Source organism: Vombatus ursinus, unplaced genomic scaffold, assembly GCF_900497805.2.
Source record: "Vombatus ursinus unplaced genomic scaffold, bare-nosed wombat genome assembly UNPS02014841.1, whole genome shotgun sequence".
Lineage (NCBI taxonomy): Eukaryota > Metazoa > Chordata > Mammalia > Diprotodontia > Vombatidae > Vombatus > Vombatus ursinus.
In genome coordinates this window covers 30,212,988-30,240,503 of record NW_020954619.1, presented here as the reverse complement: position 1 = coordinate 30,240,503, position 27,516 = coordinate 30,212,988, and the positions used below count along the sequence as shown (strand labels likewise).

Below are 27,516 nucleotides of genomic sequence, written 5' to 3'. Positions count from 1 at the left end.
ACTTTGAGAGGAAACCCATTACCTACCTACCTCACACTCTCACCACCTTTGGGCACTTATGATATTTAGGAAGTTTTTCTTTATTTCAAGAATAAGTTTGGAACTTCCGCATCCAGGAGCTAAGATGGCAGAGTAAAAAGGTAGTCGCTCTCATCCTCCTCTATCAACCTCTGAAAGCCCAGAAAATATCATCCCAGGCAAAATCCTGGAACAGCTGAACCAGAAGAAAGACAGGGAATAGTAGCCCAGTAGCCCAGGTAGCTTGATGGATTAATGGGAAAGGCCCCTCTTGCCCTGGGGACAAGGGAGCAGTACAGAATGGGAGGCATCCTAGCAAGCTAGTGGAAAGTCCCACTTTAGCATACCAGGAGTAGACCTTGAATCCCAGGTGGTGGAGCAGGCAAACACCTACACCTGGAACCCCGAGTGCCTAGTAAGGCCTAGGAAACTGGTGGAAACTAGCTCAGAAAACCAGCAGGTGCCTTACCATTCTGAAGCAACCGGGTCTCCCAGTGCCTCAGTGAAAAATAAGGGAAGCAGCACTATAAAGGGCCCCCGGAAGATAAGCACCCTGCAACATCCATCTGAAAGGAGCTAAAGAAAGTGAAAGGAAAGGGAAAGCAGGCAACCTAGAGTTGCCCTAGAGTTCCAGCCTTGCTGATTCAAGCCCAACACCAGGTAAACTGCCAGAACCCTACAGCCTCCAACTGCCAACATTGGAGGCCCCAGCAAACAAAACCAATGACCAAGACCTAGGCTCCCAACACAAGAAGCTTGAGTCAGTGCTCTCTGCTCCCCAGCAGGAGAGCTCAATCTCTTTAAAGGACTGGGAATAAGCAAACACCATGAGCAAAAAGAAATGTACCATAGATTCATATTATGAGAACAGTGAAGATCAAGGCAAAAATTCTGAAGAGGACAACATTGTCAACAAACCCACATCTTGAACCTCAAAAGGGAATATGAACTGGTCTGAAGCCCAAAAAGCCTTCTTAGAAGAGCTCAAGAAGGATTTTAAAAGTCAAATGAGAGAGGTAGAAGAGTCCTTAAAAAATACAATTGGCCAACTGGAAAAAAAGTGTACTGAAGAAAGCAAATCCCTTAAAAATACAATTGGCCAAATGGGAAAGGAGGTACAAAATCTAATAGAAGAAAACAATTTGTTAAAAATTAGAATCAGACAAATGGAAGCTAATGACTCTATGAGAGAGCAAGAATCAGTCAAACAGAAACAAAAAAAATGAAAAAAAAATAGATGAAAATGTAAAATACCTCATTGGTAAAACAACTGACCTGGAAAATCAATCTAGGAGAGACAATTTAAAAATTATTGGTCTACCCGAAAACCACAATGAAAAAAAGAGCCTGGACAGTATCTTTCAGGAAATTATAAAGGAAAACTGCCTTGAGGTTCTAGAACCACTGAAATAGCCATAGAAAGAATCCACCAATCACCTCCTCAAAGAGATCCCAAATTGAAAATGCCAAGAAACATAGTAGCCAAATTCCAAAATTACCAGGTCAAATAGAAAATACTGTGAGCAGCCAGAAAGAAACAATTTAAATATCATGGAACCACAGTCAGGATTACAGAGGACCTTGCAACTTCTACATTAAAAGACCATAGGGCATGGAACATGATATTCTGTAAGGCAGAGGAGCTTGGATTGCAACCAAGGATCAACTATCCAGCAAAAATGAGCATGATCTTTCACGGGGAGGAGATAGGGGATTTCCAAACCTTCCCGATAAAAAGACCAGAGTTCAACAGAAAATTTGATCTTCAAGTACAAGATTCAAGAGAGACACAAAAAGGTAAATGGGACAGAAAGATACAACATGTTGTTAATAAGGGCAAACTGTTTACATCCCTACAAGGGAAGATGACACTTGTAATTCTTGAGAACTGTATTGTTATTAAGAGTATACACATAAAGGGGGTGGATATATGTTGACTTTGATGTAGTGATAAAAATAAATCTAATCAAGTGGGTTAAATGGATTCAAGTAAGTGGATTAATCTGATCTAAGAAAACGTATTGAGAAAGGAGGAGGCAGACAAAGGTAAATTACATTACAGGAAAAGACACAAAAACCTATTAGAGCAGAGATAAAGAAGGGAGGGGGATGAGCATTGTTTGAAACTTACTCTCATCAGATTTGGCTCAAGAGGGGAATAACATAATCAGTTAGGTATAGAAATCTAGCTTGCCCCATAGGCAGTAGTGGGGAAAAGGGTAAAGAGAAGGGGGGGGGGATAGAAGGGAGGGAACAAGCAGTAAGGGTAAAGGGGAAGAAAAGGGAAAGGGATAATAGAAGGGAGGAGGGACTGAGGGAGGTGGTGGTCAAAAGCAAAACACTAGTGAGGAGGGAAAAGGAAAAAGAAAGAAAAGCATAAACAGTGGGGGGTGGAGAGAGAGAAGGGTGGAAAGACACAGATAGTAATCATAACTGTGAATGTGAATGGGACGAACTCTCCCATAAAATGGAAGCAGATAGCAGAATGGATTAAAAACCAGAATCCTACAATATATTGTTTACAGGAAACACATTTGAAAAAGAGTGACACATACAGGGTAATGATAAAAGGCTGGAGCAGAATATATCATGCTTAGCTGAAGTAAAATAAGTAGGGGTAGCAATCCTGATCTCAGACAAAGCAAAAGCAAAAATAGATCTTATCAAAAGAGATAAGGAAGGAAACTACATCCTGCTAAAAGGCACTATAGACAATGAAGTAATATCATTACTGAACATATATGCACCAAATGGTTAGCATCCAAATTCTTAGAGGAGAAGTTCAGGGAGTTATAGGAAGAAATAGACAGCAAAACTATACTACTGGGAGACCTCAACCTTCCCCTCTCTGAACTAGAGAAATCTAACCACAAAATAAACAAGAAAGAAGTTAAGGAGGTGAATAGAATATTAGAAAAGTTAGGTATGATAGACCTGTGGAGAAAACTGAATGGGGATAGAAAGAAATCAGTGGTACATGGCACATACACAAAAATTGACCATGTACTAGGTCATAAAAACCTCACAATCCAATGCAGAAAAGCAGAAATATTAAATGCATCCTTTTCAGATCATGATGCAATAAAAATTATATGTAATAAAGGGCCATGGAAAGATAGATTAAAAATAATTGGATACTAAATCATGAAATCCTAAAAAATGATGGGGTCAAACAACAAATCATAGAAACAATCAATAGCTTCATTCAAGAGAATGACAATAGTGAGACAACATACCAAAACTTATGGGATGCAGCAAAAGCAGTTCTTAGGGGAAGTTTTATATCTCTAAACCCTTGCATGAATAAAATAGAAAAAGAGGAGATCAATGAATTGGGCATACAACTAAAACCAACTACAAAAAGAACAAATTAAAAATCCTCAATTAAACACCAAATTAGAAATATTGAAAACCAAAAGAAAAATTAAGAAAATTGAAATTAAGAAAACTATTGAATGAATAAATTAAACTAAGAGCTGGTTTTATGAAAAAAAACAATAAAATAGAAAACCTTTGGTTAATCTAATTAAAAAAAGAAAAAAGAAAACCAAATTATTAGTATCAAGAATGAAAAGTGTGAATCTACCACCAAGGAAGAGGAAATTAAAACAGTAATTAGGAATTATTTTGCCCAACTCTATGCCAATAAAATTGACAATCTTAGTGAAATGGATACATATTTATAAAAATATAAACTGCCCAGATTAACAGAAGAGGAAATAAAATACTTAAATAACTCCATCTCAGAAAAAGAAATTGAACAAGCCCTTGATGAACTCCTTAGGAAAAAATCTCCAGGGCCAGAAGGATTTACATGAGAATTCTATCAAACATTTAAAGAACAATTAATTCCAGTACTATATAGACTATTTGGGAAAATAGGTGAAGAAGGGGTCTTACCCAATTCTTTTTATGATACAAATATGGTGCTGATACCTAAACCAGGAAGAGTCAAAATAGAGAAAGAAAATTATAGACCAATTTCTCTAATGAATGGAGATGCAAAAAATTTTAAATAAAATATTAGCAAATATATTACAGCAACTTATCACAAGAATAATACACTATGACCAGGTAGTATTTATATCAGGAATGCAGGACTGGTTCAATATTAGGAAAATTATCACCATAATTGATCATATCAACACAAAAACTAACAGAACCCACATGATCATCTCAATAGATGCAGAAAAAGCTTTTGACAAAATACAATTCCCATTCCTATTAAAAACACTAGAGAGAGCACAGGTATAAATGGAGTCTTCCTTAAAACAATAAATAGCATCTACCTAAAACCTTCAGCAAGCATTATATGGAATGGGGACAAGCTAGAAACATTTCCAATAAAGTCAGGTATGAAACAAGGATGTCCATTATCACCACTGTTGTTCAATATCGTACTGGAAATGTTAACTTTAGCAATATGAAAAGAAAAAGAAATCAAAAGTATTAGAATAGGCAAAGAAGAAACAAAGGTATCACTCTTTGCAGATGACATGATGACATACTTAGAGAACCCTAGAAAATCAAGTGAAAAACTACTTGAAATAATAAACACCTTTATCAAAGTTGCAGGCTATAAAATAAACCCACATAAATCATTAGCATTTCTATATGTTACTAATAAAGCCCAACAGCAAGAGATAGAAAGAGAAATTCTATTTAAACTTCCTGTAGACATTATAAAATATTTAGGAGTCTACCTACTGAAACAAACCCAGGAATTCTATGAACACAATTAGAAAACACTTTTCACACAAATAAAGTCAGATCTCAATAACTGGAAAAACATCAGTTGCTCATGTGTAGACTGAGCTAATGTAATAAAAATGACAATTCTACCTTAGCTAATTTACTTGTTCAGGGCCACACCAATCAAACTACCAAAAATTATTTTATAGAGTTAGAAAAAATAATAATGATTCATTTGGAAGAACAAAAGGTCCAGAATATCAAGAGAATTAATGAAAAGAAATGCAGGGGAAAGTGGCCTAGCCATTCCAGATCTTAAATTGTATTATAAATAGCAGCAATCATCAAAACTGCTTGGTACTGGCTGAGAAATAGAATGGTAGACCAGTGTAATAGGTTAAGTGTATAAGAAACAGTAGTCAATGACTATAGTAATCTATTACTTGATAAACTCAAAGACCATAGCTTCCGGGATAAGAACCCACTCTTTGACAAAAACTGTTGGGAAAACTGGAAAAGGGTATGACAGAAACTAGGCATAGATCAAAATCTCACACCATATGGCAAAATAAAGTCAAAATGGGTTCATGATTTAGATATAAAGGTTGATACTATAAGCAAACTGGGAGAGCAGGGAATAGTTTACCTATCAGATTTATGGTGAACAGAAGAATTCATGACCAAACAGAAGATAGAGAACATTACAAAAAGCAAAATGGATAACTTTGATTACATTAAATTCAAAAGTTTTTGCACAAACAAAGCCAATGCAATTAAGATTAGAAGGAAGATAGAAAATTGGGAAAGAATTTTTACAACCTGCCTCTCTGATAAGTGCCTCATTTCTAAAATGTATAGAGAATTAAGTCAAATTTATAAGAATACAAGTCATTCCCCAATTGACAAATGGTCAAAGAATATGAACCGGCAGTTCTCAGATGAAGAAATTAAAGCCATCTATAGTCATATGAAAAAATGCTCTAAATCACTATTGATTAGAGAAATGCAAATCAAAACAACTCTGAGGTACCACATCACACCTATCAGATTGGCCAAGATGACAAAACAGCAAAATGACAAATGTTGGATAAGATGTGGGAAAATGGTAACACTAATGCATTGTTGGTGGAGTTGTGAAATGATCCAACCATTTTGGAGAGCAATTTGGAACTATGTCCAAAGGGCTATAAAAATGTGCATACCCTTTGACCCAGCAATAACACTTCTAGGGCTATATCCCAGAGAGATCATACAAATGGGAAAAGGACTTACATGTACAAAAATATTTGTAGCAGCTCTTTTTGTGGTGGCAAAGAATTGGAAATTGAGAGGACGCCCATCAGTTGGGGAATGGCTGAACAAGTTGTGGTATATGAATGTAATGGAATACTATTGTGCTATGAGAAATGATGAACAGGCTGACTTCAGAAAAACCTAGAAAGACTTGTATGATCTGATCCTGAGTGAAATGAGCAGAACCAGGAGAACGTTGTACACAGTAACAGACATGTTGTGTGATGACTAATATTGATAGACTTAGCCCTTCTCAGTAATACAAGGATCTAAGATATCTCCAAAGGCCTCATGATGGAAAATGTCATCCACAAAGAAGAAAGAACTATGGAGTTTGAATGCAGATCGAAGCATACTATTTGCTATTTTTTTCTTCTGTTGTGTTATATCTCTCTAAATCAAAATAAATTAATGAAAAAAAAGAATACACTTGATGTCTAGCATTCTACAAAGCACAAATCTAATTCAACTTCCAAAGGTAGCCCTTCAGATATCATGTCCACCTCAGTCTTCTTTTTTCCAGTCTAAATATTCCCAGTTTTTGTTCTCATTCTTGTTGCCCTCCTCTGGATGCTCTTCATCAATGTTTTTCCTAAAATGTGGCACCCAGAACTCAACACAAGACTATGAATACGGTTTGGCTAAGGCAGACTGTAACAGGAATATCACCTCCTTAGATCTGAGCATTACCTGTCTCAATAAATCCTAAGATAGCAGTATTTTTTTTTTGTTTTTGGCTGCTATATTGTATTGTTGACTCTTTTAAGGCTGACTATGCATGGTAATCTACCGCCTACCTTTTTAGAGAAACTGTTGATTAGCTATGCTTCCTTCCACCTTCTTCTGTGAAACTTACTTCTTGAACCTAAGAATAAGACTTCAAATTTATCCTTATTTAATTTCATCTTATTAGATTTGGCTTAAAGTTTTAGGATCTTTCAATCTTTTGAAATCCTGACTCCATCGCTCTCAGCTTTATATCGTCTGAAAATTTGATAAGCATGGCATTTTTCCTTTATCCAAGTCATTGGTAAAAAGGTAAAACAGTATCATCTTCAGTTTCCTAATATTTAGTTAAGTGCAAGTAATATCATTTGTCCATCCAATTCCTTAATTTTTATTTGGTGCATGCTGATTTATGTCAATAATTTACTTTCAGGCAAAACACAAGTATAAACTAATCAAAGACATATTTAACTACAATTAGTTTCTCCCTTACCAAAAATAATTTTACAATTGTATGTAAAAATATCAATTAATTAGACAAGAAATAAATAGGTTTATAAAATATTTTAGGAGTGCCTGGCAAAGCTTTCCATGCAATCCTAGCCTGTATATTTGAGAAATATTAGTAATAGAGGAGTGGTTTTTAAAATTCAAGCTTATTGATATAGAAATTTTAATTTTGATAAAGTTATCAAGTTCTAAAACACTTTTTTGTTGCTTTTATTGTTTGTGTAGTCTATGGTTGGTAGTGGGAGCTGGCAACGGGTCAATTCCCAGACAGCGGTGAGATCTCCTCGCTACGCCGTTTTTGATCTCGCAGAAGGGAAACCATATGTGTTTCGAGTTTTGACAGCAAATAAACATGGGATCAGTGACCCTTCAGAAATTACTGCACCAATTCAGGCACAAGACGTGATTGGTAAGTTATGACAGTGAGTAATCAAAGACTGCATACAATCATAAAATAACATGAATTTGAGTAAGTATTAAAAATTCAATGTCTTTTTTTCTTATCCTACTTCTTTCTTTCCTATTCTTTCTTTCCACCCTTTATCAAAGTCATTCTATGGAGAATAATTGTAAGATTTATGGTATGTTTTGTTATATAAATTTTATTTAAATTTGTGAAAGACCTTAAATTGTAGTAGTGAGAGTGCTGGTTCTTGTGTCCAGAGACTTGAATTTAAGGCCTGGATCCAGCATTTACTTACTGCATGACTGTAGCTATAATTTACCCTCTCAAGACCTTAGTTTTCTCATCTGTAGCATGGAAATTACAATAACTATATTACATATCACTTGAGATTGTTGTGGAAAAAATAACACTTTGAAAACTGCAAAGTCAGTCTTACCAATAAGCATTTAGAAAGCTGCTACTATGTATTAGGGACTGTGCTAATCTATGGATATTTAACATACCTAAACAGTCCCCACACTCGAGGGACTTTCACTCTAGTTGGAGAGACAAATTGAAAAGAACTATATACAAATGAGATAAATATAGGATAAATTGGAGTGCTACATAAATTTGAATGGTTAGAATGCAAATCATTTGAAGTAAGATTACATATAGCCTAGGTAGCCACTTGACATATTTTTAAGGCAGTGAAAGAAAATGTAAATGAATAGTGAAGAAATTTTTCCTGCAAACATTGGTTGATTTGATCACTCTAAAAATGGAGTTCAATTGCATAGTGTTAAGATTGCCATATTCTGATTAACAAATTTTTAATACAGATGAAATAAGCTTATTCTGGAAAAGGATGCCCTCTAGAACTTACATTTCTAAGAAAGAAAAAAAAAAACTTCATCCTTGATTTAAAGTTTCTAAGGATTGCCTAACCCTTATATTGGTTTTCCGACTACACTTGGTTCATTGTGTGAGAATGTGGGCATACAAATCTGCTGAGATGTAGATAAGGCTCTCTATATCTACCAGTGTATGTATGAAGATTTACAGAGAGAGTAGAGAGTTCAGTTTATGCTGATAAAATATTTTAAACCAAAATAAAAACATTTTTGTCATATTTTCAATCTAAATTTATCTCTAGGTATGATATTCAGTAATTTTTAAAATTATTAAATTTTACTTCCTTTATTTCATTACCTTGTAATAAACTTGAATCTGAAAGATATTTATTATCCTTTGCTCTTATATTAATAAATAGATAAAATTATTTAAAAATTTTCAATGCATATTTCCATTCTACTGAAACCAATTACCATATTTTACATGTAATTATCACCTTGAATAGTGGATATTCAAATAATGTGACTACTTCACAGGATTCATTATTGGGACTAATTGACCTAGCTGTAGTGACAACTCCTGGATACTATAATCCTCAAAGGACTATTGAAAGGATCAGAAAACTAAAACCAAAACCAAATCAAACTAAACCAACCCAACATTAATCATAGAAAAATAGTATCCAGAGTTGGAAGATACATCAGAGGCTCTCTTTTCTGTTTCAATCCATGGCCAATGTTCTAAAATATTTAACAAATGGTCTTTGATCATTCACAGGGAAACGTTTTGTAATGATGAACTTGCTACCTTACAAGGTAGCCCACTATTTCTTTGTGGGAGCTGTAGGGGGCGTACATTTAGGCTTTAATTGTTGGGAAGTTTTTTCTTACATCAAGCCTAAATATGCCTCTCTGGAACTTCTTTGATCTGCCCTGTGGGAATCCCAACTTTAACCTTTTTTTCATGGTAACTCCTCAAATACTTCATTATAATTATCATGCTCTCCCTATGACTCATTTTCTTTTGGAGCCCCACATTTCTTTTATCTAGGTGGTACAGTGGATAGACCACTGGACTTGGAGTCAGGAACACTTGAGTTCAAATCCAGCCCCAGAAACTTTCTAGTTGTGACCTTGGGCAGGTTGTTTAACCTGTCTTTGCCACTGGAGAAGGAAATACCAAAAACTCCCAGTATCTGCTAAGAAAACATCATGGACAGAGGTCCATAGGGTCAGTAAGACTTGGACATACCTGTAAAAGACTGAACAACAACAAAATTTCTTTGATCCAAATGTTGCAGTACTGTAAGGCTCTTCACCAACCTGTTTTCTCTTTTTTGGATGCATTCCAATTTATCGATCTTCTTTTTAACAATTGGCACCCCCACCCCAATAGGTTTAGTGCTTTTCTAAAGGTAGATTAAGATTTCCTTAGCACTTTTGGTTGTCATATTATATTGTTGCTTTATATTGACTTTGAAGTTTGCTGAATTCCCAAGTATTTTTTCAGATGAGTTTCAGCCTTATCTCATTTCTCCCATTTTGAATTTATAAGGTTGATATTTTTGAACCCAACTATAAGACTTTAAGTTCATTTCTATTAGATGCAATCATATTAGATTCAGTCTATTGTTCTGTCCCTTCAGGATCTTTTTGTATCTTCTATCTCTTCCTTGTATCTTCTTCCTTGTATCTTCTATCTCCATCTTGTATCTTCTATCTTGTAACTTCTATGAACTTACAACTTATACCATATGCAAAAGTAATTCTACTTAGGATAATTCAAATGTTTAGATAATTCAATTATATTTAAATTCATTAGAAATTGATAATTAAATTTAAACAAATGAAGCATCTGTAACTCAGTTAACTGTACTATTTAACCAAAAGATCTTAATCTTCAATGATTCTGGATAAATCTGCATTTATATGATTTTGGTTGTTTTCTCTTTAGCGATGTAGGATTAGGAAAATTTACAGAAGAGGATTTGTAAAAAAGAAGTCTTAGGATATGTCAGTTTTTTATCCTTTTTATATATCCTTTTTTATCCTTCTTTTGTAATCCTCATATCCTATTTCTCTTCAACTTTCAAAGATACAAACCACAATATACATCTGATCTTGTTGTGGAGAGAGGCTTGGCTTCCTCTTCTAAAGCATTGCTACTGTAATTGTCCCATACGGTAGACACTAACTACAAAGCATAGCTATTTTGCCTATATTTATTATATGTTCCCAATATAAAACTATTTTTCAATCTTATCCATGTAGTTGCCCCTTCTGCTCCTGGTCGAGTGCTTGCTTCAAGGAACACAAAAACATCTGTTGTGGTTCAGTGGGATAAACCCAAACAAGAAGAAGATCTAATAGGCTACTATGTGGACTACTGTGTGGCAGGGACAAACCAATGGGAACCCTGTAATCACAAACCTATTGATTACAACAGGTAACTAACGATACAAAATTTTCAATTTCTTGTGTTATTGAAGTTACTATTGTAATGAAATGCCTTTCATATTTGCAAGAAGCAAAATGACAGTCTCATTTTAAAGAACTATGCTTACTCATTTATAACCCAAATAATTCTTACTTTCAAAGCTTGGCGTGTAAATTTGATATGTTTTGTTGATATTTTTATTGAAAGGGTGAATAAAATGAATGTGTTTGGTCTTTTGTGATAGAAAAGATCAAAACATCAAATATTTTCCTTCAAGAACCCATAACCAAGATGCAAAACTTTTCTTTGAATAAAGTACTATTTACTTTAGTACTAAATAGTAAATAGTACTAAAATATAAAAGTAGTTCTGGAGTTCAATATTCCCTTACTGACTTTCACATTTTGCTTGCTAGTACTATTAACAAAAGACCCCCAGGCCCACAAAGGGACCTGAAATGAAACAGAGTCTGATCACCAATTAAAAACATTTATTGTTTGAGAAAAAGACTTGTAGGGAAGAGAAGATTCTATAAGAGAGCAGGGAGGGAGATAAGAGTTCTCAGCTGCTCAAAGGGAAATGTATAAAAGGGTGAGATATTATAGTTTCTAGAGGATTTCAGGGCAGGACTGAGGGTGAAGGGAGATGACATCTGTAGACACAGTAAACCAATCAGCAGGATGTTTACAAAGTCCTGAGCAAGGTCTTGAGTCTGTAGCTTTTGCTCAAGGCTACCCTTGAACTGATGAAGGCTGGTTCTGTGGTTTCTCACAGCTACTGGCATTTCCAAATTCAGTTAGCATTCACTCACAAAGGATCACTGGTATGTCAAGCAGCTCTGAGTCTCAGAAGTCTTCTAATTGGCTGGTTGTTGTGTGACTCCATTGCCCTGCTTTCCTGTGAAGAAGGGAAGTTCTAACATATAGTATGGTCATTGCAGAGCCCATGTTCACAGTACACAATTAGCCCAATTTTCATATTCCAAGTTGTTATAAAGTGATTGGGGGTAACCCTCTGTGGTAGAGGTGGTCACTGGAAGAAGGAATGACTATCACACCCTTCCCTTACATTAGGGAAGTTGCAACTTTGCAAGGAGAGACAGGGTAGTCAATTGGAAAGAGTAATAGATTTGGAGTCAGAAGCTATATATCCAAAGATCCCCTCTGGTATGTACATACTACCTGTACGGTCTTTGGTGAACCACTTACCCACCTGCAAAATGAGAGAGGATTATATCAGAAGATTTCTTAAGGTTCCTTCCAACCCTAAATCTACGATCCTATGACTCTTTGTCTTTTCCTATGGCATAGGTACTAACTATATAGATGAGACACTCTAAAAGAAACAGTGAAAGAAAAAAAGGAAAAAAAAAGTCTATGCCATCATTGTTATTGGTAAGCAAGATAGACTGAGCAGCCACTAATCCTCTGAGCCAGGGGACCTGTCTGAAATCGCCCAGACTGGGTCCTTCCTGTTGGTGGGTAGAACTTCCTTAGCAGCTCATCCTCCTCCCCTGGAGTTTTGACTTACCCTTTCCAAATAATTTCTGTTCCTTTTGTAGAGAAGTGGCTTTCTTTACAAAGTAAATAAATGAAATAGTTTCCTGGAAGTGACAAATAAAAATGCCTAAGTTTTCCTTTTGTTTCTTGCAGCCTGGGGATTATTACAAAATTTATTTTCTTCTTGTTTTTGTAAATCTAGTGGTATTTAGATTTTAGGATTCTTTAACAGGCTTGTATCAGTTTAATACTAATCTCCTCTTTGTCCCTACTTTGCCCTAATGACTCTGCCACATGCCTCTGTACCACATATTTTATATCTCTAATTCAAGGAAGGCTCTCTTTCCCTTTCACTTCATCTATATAAATGAGGAGTTAATAAAATACAACATATACCTTAGAATTTTCTGATATCTAACAGAGTTTTTTGGTAGGTAAATACAGCCTAAATGGAGAGATATAGTTTTTGTTTTGTTTTGTTTTGTTTTGTAAATTTGCTCCACAGTCACTTTGATTAATAACTGGAAAAGGAACAAGTAGTCTTTTGTTTTGTTTTGAGGCAGAAGTTAACACAGGATCAGTACCAGCATTCTGGTATGCTCTTAGCTTCCAAGAACTTTGGATTCCTCGTGCTGCTCTTCAATAGTTTTGAGCTCTATTTATCCCTTCCCCAATTCTTTCTGTGATCCTTATATGATCAGTGTGACAGAGCTACAGATAAAAGTTATAAAGTCAAAAGTAGTAGGATGTCATAGGTTGCCAACTATAGTTGGCTTTTTTTTAAAAAACACATTAGTTATAAGTTATGGGTAGGAAAGAGGCTCATGGGAAAGAAGAGTTGGAGAAGCTTTTTCTCCATCCAGCAAAAGGTTCTACCTTTCATAAAGTGAGATATTTAGACTGAAGTTCTAGGCCCTTTGCTTCTCTTAAATTTTTTTTAATTGCCTTTTGTTTTGGGGTCACAGTCATAGTTGAAAATATCCTCCTCTTGTCCCAGCTCACCTTGGAATTTTATTTTTTTAAACAAAGAAAATCAATTAAGCAAAAATACCCAATATAGTGATCAGGTTGAATAACATTCTTTCCTGCTAGTACCCTTCCTCACTGACAAGAGGCAGGAGATATGTATCATTATCTGTTCTCCTCAACTGTTGTTGTTTTTTTTTTAAGTTATTCAGCATTTGGTCCCCTTTTTATGATCCCTTTATTTACATTGTTTTAGTCATCGTACTATTTATTTCATTTTGCATCAGTTCACACAAATCATGTTTCTCTAAGTTCTTCACATTTAACATTTCTTATTGTGTAATGATATCCCATTACATTTACTTTTATAAATGTGTAGTATAAGTCTATATTTCAATTTGTTAAGTCATTTCAGAATTGATATGCACCTACTTTGTTTTTAGTTATATACCACATCAAAAAGCACAATTATGAATATTTTGCTACATATTAAGCCTTTTTTTGCCTTTGACCCTCTTACAGCATATTTTCAGTGGTGGGATTGCTGGGTCACAAAGTATATACAGTTAGTCACCTTTTTTTTTTTTGATAACCAAATTAAAATCTAGAACAGTTAGAATATGTTGCATTGTCACCAATAGCCTTAATTCAATTTTTATAGGTTCATATATGGTTTGCCATTCTTTTAAAAGCTATTTATATCCTTTGACCACTTATCTATAGAGAATGTTTTTTTTTTCTTATATAGTTGTGTTAGTTCCCTATATTAGACCTTCATCAATGGCACTTGATAAAAAAGTTTTTTTTTTAAACTTCACAGTTTCACTAATTTTTAAAAAATGATAAGACTTCTGATTTTCAGGTTATTTATATAATTGAACATTATTGTAATATATGATATTAATGATGATATAATGCTTATAACTACTTTCAAGTTTTGCCTCTGCTCCTTGTAAGATTTTCAGGTATTGAAATATACTAAAATTCTCCCTGTAAATGGTTTTAAAATGTTATAATAGAGTTTTTCCTCATATTTACTTCATAGTAACTCTCAATTTAACTTTGTTTTTTTTTCACCTTTTTAAGAATTTTGACAATAGGATCTAAACATGTAACATATAAGTTATACAATTTGGATGAAAATGAGAGGAACTGAATTTTTTATCAGTTAATTGGTTGACATATTTAAAAGGAGAATGTGGCTCTCTGGGGAACATTTGTCAACACATGTATTCACTGTCATGGTCTTAAACATAATTTATTTTTGTTTAATAACTACCCCAAGGAATTGTTTAAAATTGTAAGTGACAGATAAGCTGCCAATCTATATTCATTGAGATCATTTCCACAGGAGAAATTCCTTATATAATGAAAAGAAGCATTCAGAATAACAAAACACCTTAGAATACAATAGTAATTTCCAAATAGAAATTATCAAGCATTTTATATTCTGTGTATTCTTCTAATTATAGGATTGCACATTTTATATTCTATTACCCATGTAATTACATCCCTGAGTAAATACTGTTATATAAGTTATTATACTTAAACTAATAGAAAAATGCCACAGCTCCATGTAATGAAGGTGTTATCGTAATCATTACCATCATCCCCTCCCTCAAGTAATTTATGATAAATATCTTATTGGGTATGTCATCTATTTTCAAAGAGCTTATAGTTCAAGGCCAACAATCATGGCATAGATAAATATCGATACATATCATCCATCTGTCTTTATGTACATTATTTAAATCAAATAAATAAAAATTGCAATACTTAAACTACTTGTTAGATATTCACACAATCTAATTTCAAAATATTACTTTCTTCTTTGGATTGGTAGCTTGACTAGGGTAATAATGGTTTTGGGGTACAGGAGTACCTCTCAGTATTCTTCTTATTCAGTTCCTTCAGAGTGAAACAAATCCAGAAAATGTAGGAATGAAGGGGAAGTCACATTGAAAGTGACTACTACCATTGCTTTTCCAGACTTTCCAAAGGTCACTTAGAGGAAAAAGGGAGTGATTGCCCTAAGTTCTAGTCCATATTAAATGTGTAGTAACATCACTTTTAGAGAGAAGCTGATTTGTATTAGAACCTGGTAGAACTGAGTGCTTTTATCTTCTATTTTGATCTTGGCATATTGACTTTAGTAGACTTAAAATAATGGTCATGGGAAAAAGAAATTAGATATGCAGTATACTATTTATAAGGCACTCAAAAAGTGGACTTCATTTCAGTCCAAATGAATAATATTTATGAAAGATTGGGAATGATTTCTGCTCATAGCATAGGAGAAAATAGATAAAACATTGAAAACAATACCCTGATTCATATGTTTTTATCAGGTTTGTTGTTCATGGTTTAACTACTGGAGAGCAATACATCTTCCGTGTTAAAGCTGTTAATGCTATTGGGACTAGTGAAAACTCACAAGAGTCTGATGTAATAAAAGTCCAGGCTGCCCTCAGTAAGTAATTCATGTGCTCTTTGGCTCCATTTTTCAGTTCTTCACTAAGTTTTAATTTCTGCATGAATAAACATTTATGATGCCATTTGGAATATTACCAAAGGAAAAAGGAGGATGTAAATTGTTGTACAGAGAACATACATTCCTGTTGAAACGTCTCATCAGTTGGCCACTTGTCCTGGAAATGCCAGTGTGAGAGGGAGAAATGATAATGTGCTAATAAAGTGCAAATTAAAAATAGAGAAAAAATTATTAGAGGTCACATTTGTTTCAGAACGGCTGTACTGATAGTAAAAGTTATGGTAGAAGCTTTAATGCACTTGTCTTCCCAGATGTATGCAAGAATTGCACTGCTTCAGTAACTTTCTGAGTCATTCTTAAATCAAGGAACTCCAATCTATCACTCTAGTGAGTTTATAATGTTCATGTAATTGAGCTTTTACTATGCAGCTATGTCTACATAGCAGAAGAAATTTGCCAATTATCCAGGTAGCTTGATCAATGTAGCTAGTCAAACAGATTAATTCAGGTTCTAAATTTCAGAGAGGGGTGAAAGATTAGAGTACTTCGTATTCTGTGACTTCATAATTATTATTTTAGTTATCCCTTTTATTATTTAGGACCAAATAAGCAAATCAGAGTTAATTTATAGATTAGCAATAAGATTTTAGAAAATTTTGCAAAAGATTAATTTTATCAATAATTATGATAATATACTAAGACCTCATTGGATTTCTTACAGCAATTTACCTGGATCTTTTCTTTGCATTTTGCTCACTTCTGCCAATTTTACAACTGTTTGTGTAATTGTTATTCTCCCTATTAGATTTTAAGTTCCTTGAGAGCAATATCTATGTCATCACTATCTTTTTACCCATAGCACTTAATTAATTATTTATGGAAGTGAATTGAATTCTAAAAAAAAAAAAATCTCTATCTTCTACCTTCCAAATTTCCAAAGTAAATTTGGAAACAGATTAGGAAAGGTATAATTTCATCTTAGGTGTATGTCTTTTCTGACATTGTTTAAGGACTTTTGAACTGATATTTTTGAGTCAACATGATAGCAAAAACTATATTGCTCTTTAGGCAAAGAATCATTTTTCTAATCCCCCTTTTGGTTTCTCATATGCCATAGGTGGCATTAAAATATTCTCATTCACCACTTTAAGTGATTCTTAGTAAATCAATGCCAATTTTCTGGCAATTTATTGTGTAATGAAAATAATTTCTATTCAACTCCCATTTACTCAGCTTAATGAGAGGAGAGAGGAGGCTCTAAGTACAACTTCCTCAAAGACACAGAATGTGCCAGTGAGGGACTAATTTTTAGCATTTCAATTTAACCTGCTGGGTAAATAGTGCTTATTTGTAAATGGAGGCTCGATTAAAGGTGGGTACAAACTAATTCTTATGTAAATTATTCAGAAGACTCCACAGGATAGTAGACTAATAGGAAGCCATATGTAATAAGAAATATAAACATCATTAAGTATAAAGCAACCATTTGTTATTCTTTATGCCAGTAGATCTTAATTTACCTCCCTTTCTCTAACATATTCATACTGAAAGAGATCTTTTGTTGCTTCAAGCTGCTAGAATAGATGTGGGGTAATTAAAATTATTTTATAATACTGTGAGAATTCTATGTGATATACTGGTATGGACACTGGATTTCCATCAGAGAGTTTGGGCTTGATTTTGGCTCTACTGTTTTACTACCTTTCTGAGGATGTAACCTTTAAGATTCCCTACAGTTCTAAATCCTAAAAGGCAATGAATAATATGGGAAGATGTGGCAAATGAAATGAAAGGAGTTTGAGTTTTGCTAATACTCTCTTTTGGCATCTCTCTAAAGGAGATCTAAAGTAGAGAAATGGCCCACCCTTGGATAAGATAGGACAAAAAAAAGTCTAGGAAAAGTCATGAGTGGGCCATTTGCTGGAACTTTCTTTGTACTAATAGATTCCTAAAAGTAATTTTATTTGGAGAACAGAATAATAGTGGGAAGCCATGGCCTCTCCTCCTTTCCACCAGCATAATTCACTGGTCAAAATGGCAATCAGTAACTGGGCCAGTTGGGAATTGCTATAATTGCCTAGTTTGCCAAGGTGGTTGGCTTGTTGCCAATTGATAGCTGTCAGAAGATGATAAGAGGTGAAGACAGTGTAACATGCCCTGAGGGTTAGATACAATATAACTTGCCCTCTGCATTGGATCCTTCTTCATCACTTCTCCCTCATCAAAGTATAGCTTTGTGTACATGTGGACAGCCAGTTCCTCCTGTTCAGCATGAGAAGGTCCCATGCAGGCTTAGAGGTTCAGAGTATACATTATTGCTTCAATTATACAGGAGAACAGCAGTCCACTATCCAATTCTTAGAGTGCTATATAGGGCCCAAATAAAGGTGAAGGAGGGAAAGAATGAAGAAGGGAACTTCTAGCTGAAAATCAGGCAGTAATTCAATTCAACTTAAAAACTATTAGGATTTACCCTTTTCTTGAGGCACTAGAAATTGGGTACAGAATTTAAAACAAAATGACCCTTGCCCTCAAGGAACTTACATTCCACTAGAGGAATTTCAAAAAGGAAATAGAGAAGGGCAGCTATGTGGTGCAGTGGATAGAGCACTGGCCCTGGAATAAGGAGGACCTGAGTTCAAATCTGGCTTCAGACACTTGACACTATCTGTGTCATCCTAGGCAAGTCACTTAAACCCCCAATTGCCTCACCAAAAAAAAAAAAAAGTAAATAGCATTTAGAACTACTGTGTATACATCAGGGAAAGCTTCACTTAGGCATATGCAAAGAACATAGTAATCTCTGCTATTCTAGTGACTACAGGATTGGGCAAAAGATCAATTGGATAATTATCTCCTTATTAACCTGGAATTCATTATTTGACAGTATTTTAAAAATGAGTATTAATCCTTTACACAGTTTATAAAGAGGTGGAGAATATATTGTAGTAGACTGAGGACTGCTCTTGTGGTCAGAAGTTCAAGTTCTAACTCTTGCACTTATGGCCTGTGTGACCTTGGGCAAACCACCCAGCTCCCTTGGTCTCCCTTTCTTCATCTATAAAACAGGGATAATGATAATTGAACGCTACTGACCTCACAAGATTGTTGTGAGGAATGAGATGAAAATAGGTGAGTTGTTATTTATGATATTCATAATTTTCCACATATTTGTTCTTCTAGCTGTTCCATCACATCCTTATGGAATAACACTTCTCAACTGTGATGGCCAGTCAATGATTCTTGGTTGGAAGGTGCCAAAATTCAGTGGAGGATCACCAATACTTGGTTACTACATAGACAAACGGGAGAAGCATCATCATAACTGGCATGAAGTCAATTCTTCTCCAATCAAAGAAAGGATCTTTACAGTTTGTATCCATTTAATTTTTCTCTTCTATCCATCTGAAAAACATTTTTGCCTTTTTTGTTTTTGGCAGTCATTCAATATCAGATGTTCCAGAATTCACTGAAATTGGTGTGGCACATGGATACAATTAGGTCTCCCCTTCCTCCCAAAATTGTGGAATCATGGAATCAAATGAGAATATTTTAACATTGTAAGAGATCATTTTGTATAACTCTCTCATTTTACTGATAAAGAACTGAGGCCCACAGATGCTTACTCAAGGCCATACAACAAATTAGTGCTAGGCACAGTGATAGAAGGCAACTTTCCTGCCTCAGTTCAGTGTTCTTTTTATTACCCCAAGCAGTCTACACCATGGCTCAGATCCCATTGGTCATTGGAATTTTCCTAAGCCTTTCCTGTTCCATTTGGGGTCAAAATCTTTACCCCTTGTTTTTGTGTAATAGCCTATCCTGAATATCCTCATAAGAAGGACCACCTGGCTGACTATCTAAATCATAGAGATTACAAGTCATGGATTGTGGAACTGAAAGGTGTAGAGTCAATGGAAAGGGGTAAGGCCCTTGACTAGGAATAAGAACTTATGTTTGAATTCTGGCTCTGTTCCTTATTATTTGTTTGACTTTGGACAAGCCTTTCAGTATATCTAGTTCTGACTAATAGTTTCTTCATCTATAATCCTAAATATATAGGCTTATCTAAAGTCCCTTTTAGGTCTAAATTCCCAAATCCTTAATGTGACTTGACTCAGGTCACTTTGTTAATTTGTGATGCACCTGGGACTACATTCCAAGTCTTCTTATTCCCAGCTCTTTCCTCTTTGACATATGCAGGCAGAAAGAACTTTATTATTTTGTATGTTGTGTCAAAACTTTCCTTAAATTGGCAGCATACCTCACCAGTAAGCCTTGGTATTTATTTGTTGCATGTGGCAAATGAATTATAAGCACTGTTTTCTGCTGACTTGTTATACAATCTAAAATTCCATATTGGTTTTTTTTCCTATTTTTTTTTTCTCAAAATAGGTGGAGAACTTGACAGAGCAAGCATTTTATGAATTCAAAATTGCTGCCACCAATCTGGTTGGTATAGGACAGCCATCTGATCCCAGCGAGCACTTTAAGTGTGAGGCTTGGACAATGCCAGAGCCTGGTAAGAGGTTTCTGAAATCCTTGTGGGATTTCTGAATATTGATATTGTCTTCAAATTTCCTTAAGGATGTTTATTTATCTTATAAGCTTACTTTTCACAGATATTTTTTTCAATATCAAAATAATAAAACTTTATATCTGATTCTAGAAGAGCTTATTGATGGAAGCGACCTTAGAGTCCATTCCCCTAATTTTCTGAGTGACAGAATTGAGGCCTCCAGTGGTTAAGTGACTTTTTCAAGGTCATACATTTAGTAAGTGGCCGAGTCAGGTTTTGGATAGTAAGATTTAGAGATGAAAGGGACCTTAGAGGCTCAACTTACTCATTTTTCATATGAGCAAAGTGAGGCCAAGGTTGGTGAAGGGATTTGCCTTGTTTTAAAGTTAGTATATACCAGCACTGAGGTTTTAAATGTCAGCTATCTGATTCCATGTTCAGTTTTCTTTGTATTACAATATATTTTCTCCTTTAAAATCCATGGTTTCGTGAGTATGGGCATTCTGTCCACCAATGCTTAAGTAGATGGACTTCCTGGGTTTCGGTGGCCAGAATAATTTATCAGTAATCTCTCTCCTCCCTTCCCCTTTCTGGTAATGAATTTGTCACAGTTCACTACTGGGCCCAACCTGGAGTCTTTTCATCTTACTATGATCTGCCAGAAATTGTCCTCTGCTGGCAAAACTTAATTGAACTCAAGAGTCACTTTTATTCCATAATGAGTTATAGAAGAGGGGCTTAGTGGAAGTTCTTTGTGAAGTGCATTACATATTAGAAGAGTTAATGAGCTTTATTCAATATTATAAAAATTTTAAAGTTGGGTAGGAAAAATAAGATACAGACAAGAATTCTAGAGAGAACTGTTTCTAATACTTACTGACCATATGACTTTGGACAATTCTCTTAACCTCTATTGCCTCAGTTTCCTCATATGTAAGGTTGAGATAATAAGACTAGTACTAACACTCTCACAAATTTCTTATAAGAAGAGGGCTAAGTAAACCTTAAATCAACATAAATGTAAATTATTAAAATTATTTTAAATTTTCCTTTGTTACTATTACAATTTAGATGTTCTGTTAATTCAAAATTATTAGTAATAAGTACAATTAGCTGATGAGATGATGAGACACTTGAATGGAGGAGTCCTATGGTGCTGTGTATTTTTTTTTTTTTGCATAGCTTAAAGTAGACCAAACATACTGGTCTTTAGCTTTGACAATATTACCTAAAGGTCTGGGTGTTGACCTTTATGTGTGTATATGTATACAAAGCCCTATTCTGATGCCTCAATTTAGCATGGGGATGACTTTGGGTTCTCCAGAACTATAACAGTGGAGGATGAGTTCTAGCAGATCTTGTCATGCTAGAAAGGCTTTAAGCACAGTCACAGGGTCAGACTGAGTCTGCTCTCTAAGTAGCTAAGAACAGATGCCTTGCTAAGTACAGAAAGGATGATTACTAGAAAAATGGCTAGTAGGTGATGAATTTTTAGATATAGAAGCTATACAAGTAAAACTACAAAATGACTGCCAGCATTTTGTGGCCTATTTCTGCTTCTAAAGGGGTTAGTGGTAGAATGATGGTTAACGTGATATGTGAATGTGATAGAGTGCTGTTGTGCTGTTAAAAAAAAAGAGGAAATACTTGACTGCAAAAAGAAATGAAAAGACTTATATGAAATGATTCAGAGTGAAGTAAACACAACCAGCAGAACAATTTATACCATGAGATCAATATGATGAAAATTAACAACTTTGAGGACTTTTATAAACTAATGAAGAATGACGTGAGTAGAACAGAGAACAACTTATACAATAACAAAAGCATGGTAGTTGTAGGAATTATCAAAGCAATGACTATTCATGATTCCAGAGGACTGAAGATGAAACATGATGTCCATGATAGAAAGTGACAGTTTTAGGATGTGGCATGGGATATAACCATGTATATAGCCCCTCAGGGAATTTGTTTGCTTGACAATTCACATTTGTTACAAAGAATTTTCTTTTCTTTTTTCCAGTGGGGTAGGGGAAGGAGAAATAGATTTTTATTAATTAAAAAAGCATAGAGAGTTGTGTGTTTGAGGTACTACAGATTTGGAAAATTGCATATACTTTCAGATAAAGTCATTGGATTATTAGTTATACTCAATTGTTTTACTTTGTTACGAAAGACTTTGTTTTGAGTGGGGGATAATATGTAAAATTTTGTAAAGGATAAGCAAAACAGATTAATAAATCTTTGAAAAAAATTTTAATGTAGCAGAAGGTACTGAGTGTTGCAAAGTATTTAGGCTGTTTATGAACACTACTACTATAGAACACTATACTATAGATAAATTTGAAATTTTTATCTAATTAATAGGAATACTGTTAGAAGAACAAAAATATTGATAATGTCATGATACAATCAGAAGACAAAAGGAATTTGGAGCTAAATGGTGCAGAGATTCTCCTTGAAGAGGCTCAAGAAGTGGTAGAGAGAATTGGTTACATTGTGTGCTCATATGCAATAAGAAACAATTTCTTTGGACACTTGGTCATTTTATCATTCAACACTTAGAAGCAAAAATATCATTGCAACTTATGTGCCAACATCTGTTGCAAAGAATTATTAAGTAGAAGAATCCTATGAAGAAACTGATACAATCCTTCAAACCAAGTCATATATACTTAGAGAGGAGCATGGTGTTTTGAATAGAGTGATAGATTTGGAATCAGGAAAACCTATCTGGTTCAAATTCTGCTTTTGATACTTACTAATGGACTTTGGGCAATTCATATAACCTTATTGGTCCTCAACTTCTTTGTCTGTAAATAAGGATAACGATATCTGAAATGACTCACCCTAGATAATAGAAGTGTTATGAGACTCAAATGAGATGAATCCATGTAAAGGGATGTGAAAACCTTAAAATGCTCTGTAAAAGTCATAGAATTATCATCTCCTTGCTAATCATTCTCAGATCTACTTGTTAAACCCTAATCTCTTTCCTAACCTGCAGTCTCCTATCTCCAAATGCCTATTGGACATTTCAAACTGAATATCCTATAGACATCTTAAACTCAACATATCCGAAATTGAATTCTGATTTCTAATCTCACTGATTATGGCTTTAGGCAAGTAATTTCACCTCTTTTGTTCCCAGCTATTAAATGAGTGCATTGAAATGGATAATCTTTAAAATAAGTGGCTGGTACATTGATTGCTGGGCTTGGAGTCAGGAAGACTTGAGTTCAAATTCTGCCTTAGACACTTACTAGCTGTGTGTCTTTATGCAAGACATTTGACCTCTCTTAGCCCCAACTTCCTTATCTATTAAGTAGGGATAATAATTGTACTTACCTTCCAGGACTATTGTAAGGAGCAAATGAGATAACATATTTAAAGTGCTTTGTAAAATACTTAAAGTGTTATGTCAGTGTTAGCGCTTGTTATTGTTATCTAAGTGGTTAATTTTCTAAGTCAGGTTAACATTGAACTGCTGGTTAATATGCTAAGTACTTCCATGCTTTAAGGATGGATGATTTCATTAGCACTTTCTCCATTCAGATCACAACTCAGCTTTTCTATCCCTTCACTGATGGTCTTTATTCATTTGCCATGGGCAAAAAACTTCATTACCTATGATCAATGTTCTAACCTGATCACCAGCCTCTTTGAACTTCAATAAGCTGATATTCAAATGATAGACATATTGCATCTCTGGAATTATACCCCAAAATTTTCCAGCTTGTAGGATCCACCAGAACTTATACACTGTTTGAATTGTCCTTGAGAATACCACATTGAGATACTGGAGTTGGGCTTAGAAAACAATTAGAAGATTATATATATATATATATATATATATTTATTTGTAGTTAAAAAATACAACCTATCAATTCTAAGCTAGCTTTCAGTCCTATGGCCTGATTATATTACTCTCACTTTGTAGCTACTTGATTTAGTAGAATTAATTTTTGCCTCATTGAAAAGCTAATGAAAGAGCTATATAAGTTCCAGGCCTCTTTGAAAGTTGTCATGGAAACAACAACACAAAGAGCAAAGTATGATTTAATTTAGATGATGAGTAAGAGAGATATATTTCTATAAAAGAAGATGGGCCAGTCATATAGCAAGAAAAAGGCATGACCAATGAACAGCATGTGTGCTTCTTTGGGATTTATACAATGTTAAAAAAATAATTAGAAGGAAAAATCAGCACATTCATTAGATTTCTTAAAGAGGATTTTTGGGAATATAAAGACTCATGTTAGATGAGTGGGGATAGGTGGCTTTCAAATTTACATTTTTGGAGATAATACCTGCATCACTGGGGTCATATATTTATCATAATATAGGAGAATGAGCAAGAATTCTACATTTTTATGCATGGACATATTCCTGACTTAACTTGTCATATACTTTTGTTATTGCTTTGATGTTAGGGAATCAGCCAATGAGAATTTTAATGTATTTATGGAAAGAGGGAGAGGTCTGACAGAGGTGACCAAGTTTTTGGAATGATTTTTTAGCGAGACTCAAATATTTCCAATCTGGTAGACAGGAAACATAGCACAGCTTTCGTTTCTCCACAAATTTCCTGAATGTGATACTTAGATGAATGTCTTTTGTGAGCAACATTAACTAATGAGTTATTTCTAAGCAAGTCAACTCTACCCTCAGTGACTATTAGTGAAGACTTTAGACAATAATTAATCTAGATTTCTCCTTTGTTTCTCCCAGGAAATAGATTCTCACAGATGTCACTGCCTACACTTGCTCTAGAGCTTTAGGGATTCAAGATGTCATCAATGTTGGATATCCCTGCCACCATGAAAATCACAAAACCTCTACACATTACCTTGTTTGAGATTATTATTTTTGTCTTTCCATAAATGTTCCGTATCAAATCTACTCAACACGCTAGGATTCATCCTCTTGTCCTTTTAATATTTCACAAATACTGTTATAGTATCTGTGGTCTGTCCATCTGATATTGCTGTTTGCACTGCTAGATTAGATGATACTGTTTTCCTCTTCATATTGCCTATACAATCCTCAAGAAACAATGACATGTAAATTTTAAAAGAAATTAATATAGTGTTGATTAATGGGAGGGACATTTATGCATACAAAGATTTTAATAAAGGAGTAATAGCTTGATGGATATGAGATTTATCCCTCTAAAACTCCTATTTTGGTTTTCTTTTTTGAATTATTACACTAATTTTTATAAATGATTATTTCAGGCCCTGCCTATGACTTGACATTCTGTGAGGTCAGGAATACATCCCTTGTTATGTTATGGAAAGCACCTGTGTACAGTGGGAGCAGTCCTATTACAGGGTATTTTGTGGATTATAAGGAAGAAGGTTCTGAAGAATGGATTACAGTCAATGAGGCTACAACTAAAAATCGTTACTTAAAGGTATTTATTTATTTGTTTGGTCCTTGAAATTTTATTTCATATCTGTGACAAACAAATTAGCTCCTAGTCCCAAAGATAAAATTGTTCAAAGAATTGTTTCTGATGTGTTATTCCTGTCCTAGAGATGAATTATTTCTCTTTAGGCAAGTTAACAACTACTGAATATTTCTTGTTAAAGTCCAAGACTTGCACATCCATATGTTACAAACATATGGCTTTTCATGATGATTTTTGAAATTGTGAAGTACCCCCTCACTTCAATCTGTGACCTTTTTTGACTGATTTATATGTTTATATAGATAAGCTCAAGAATGTACATTTATGTTTATGTGTATGCACATATATATGTGTGTGTTTGTATATAAACTTGCATATTATGTTTCATTGCTGCCCAATGGAAGTTTGTTAGAATGGATCAATGAATAAATGAATGGAGGAATAAGTGAGTACATAGATGGATGAATGAATAGGTGAGTGGCTGCATCAATGAGCATAATTACATGAATAGACAGATAGGTGAATGAGTGGATTGATAGGGAAATGAATGGAAAGAAGCATAAATGGATGGATGAATACAAAGAATTACACTATCAGTCTGTCTGATTCCAGAGAGCAGGAACACAAACAGAAGTAGCAGCAGGAATAGGAGTAAATTGATTATGTGTAACTCCAGTGTAGTGGATTAAATTTTTATTTTAACTGCTCAATTTCTGATTTCCTTCAGACTTCACGTAATTTCTTTTAGATGTAAGGTCCATTATCCAGGGTTTATGTGCCTTTGTGCAAAGGCATTCTTATTTTAGAATTTTATTTCTATTCTTTGATTCAGATATGCTTGTACTAACTGCTCGTACTCACAAAGAAAGTAAACTACATTTTATCTAAATATATGGGTAACACATTTCTTGTGTTATTTTCAAGGTCACTGATCTGCACCAGGGTAAGACCTACGTTTTTCAAGTCAGAGCAGTAAATGCAAGTGGTGTTGGAAAACCATCTGACACCTCTGAAGCTGTGCTTGTAGAAGCTAGACCAGGTATGAATTTAATTATTCACAAGCTGTTGAACTGTTCAAATTCTTTTAAAACAGTCTTGTTTTGTGAAGGAATGCCAGTATCCATCACAGTCACTGTGAAACAAATAATGTTTCCTACATAGGAAGAGCATGACCCTAAAAAGCTGTCCATTATTTTTTCTTTGAGGTGACTAGGCCATCAACATTTCTGCAGTAAGGATTGTATTTACCTCAGTATAGGTTTCTACTCAGAAAATGAAGAATGAATGAATAAATGAACTCGTTAAGTACTTAATATTTATAAAGTATGTACAGCTAGTTGGTGCAGTGGATAAAACACTGGGCTTAGAATCAAGAAGACTTTATCAAATCTGGTCTCAGACACTTACTAGTTGTGTGACCTGGGCAAGTTCCTTAACCCTGTTTGCCTCAGTTTCCTCATCTGTAAAATGAGCTGGAGAAGGAAATGGCAAACCACTCACTATTTTTGCCAAGAAAACCCCAAAATAGGATCATGAAGAACTGGACATGACTAAAACTACTCAACAATTACAACAGTTTGCAAAGCATTATTCTAATTATTCTAATTAGAATAATTCTAATAATGGGGATTCTAATAGAAAAAAAAAAAAAACCAAGACAATCCCTGCTCCCATGAAGCTCTTGTTCCAAAAGAAAGAAACAACATATATATG

At 34.5% G+C, this 27,516-nt stretch overlaps 1 protein-coding gene across 1 annotated transcript in view; it reads left to right on the top strand.

The window, feature by feature from the left end:
• MYOM2 (myomesin 2) overlaps nt 1–27,516 on the top strand; it is a 153,633-nt gene that overhangs the window by 82,449 nt on the left and 43,668 nt on the right. The window contains exons 14-20 of the mRNA XM_027840377.1: nt 7,465–7,648; nt 10,750–10,924; nt 15,729–15,850; nt 19,055–19,242; nt 20,267–20,393; nt 25,628–25,806; nt 26,728–26,842. Of these exons, the coding sequence (XP_027696178.1) occupies nt 7,465–7,648; nt 10,750–10,924; nt 15,729–15,850; nt 19,055–19,242; nt 20,267–20,393; nt 25,628–25,806; nt 26,728–26,842 (1,090 nt within the window). The remainder of the gene's footprint in view (nt 1–7,464; nt 7,649–10,749; nt 10,925–15,728; nt 15,851–19,054; nt 19,243–20,266; nt 20,394–25,627; nt 25,807–26,727; nt 26,843–27,516) is intronic.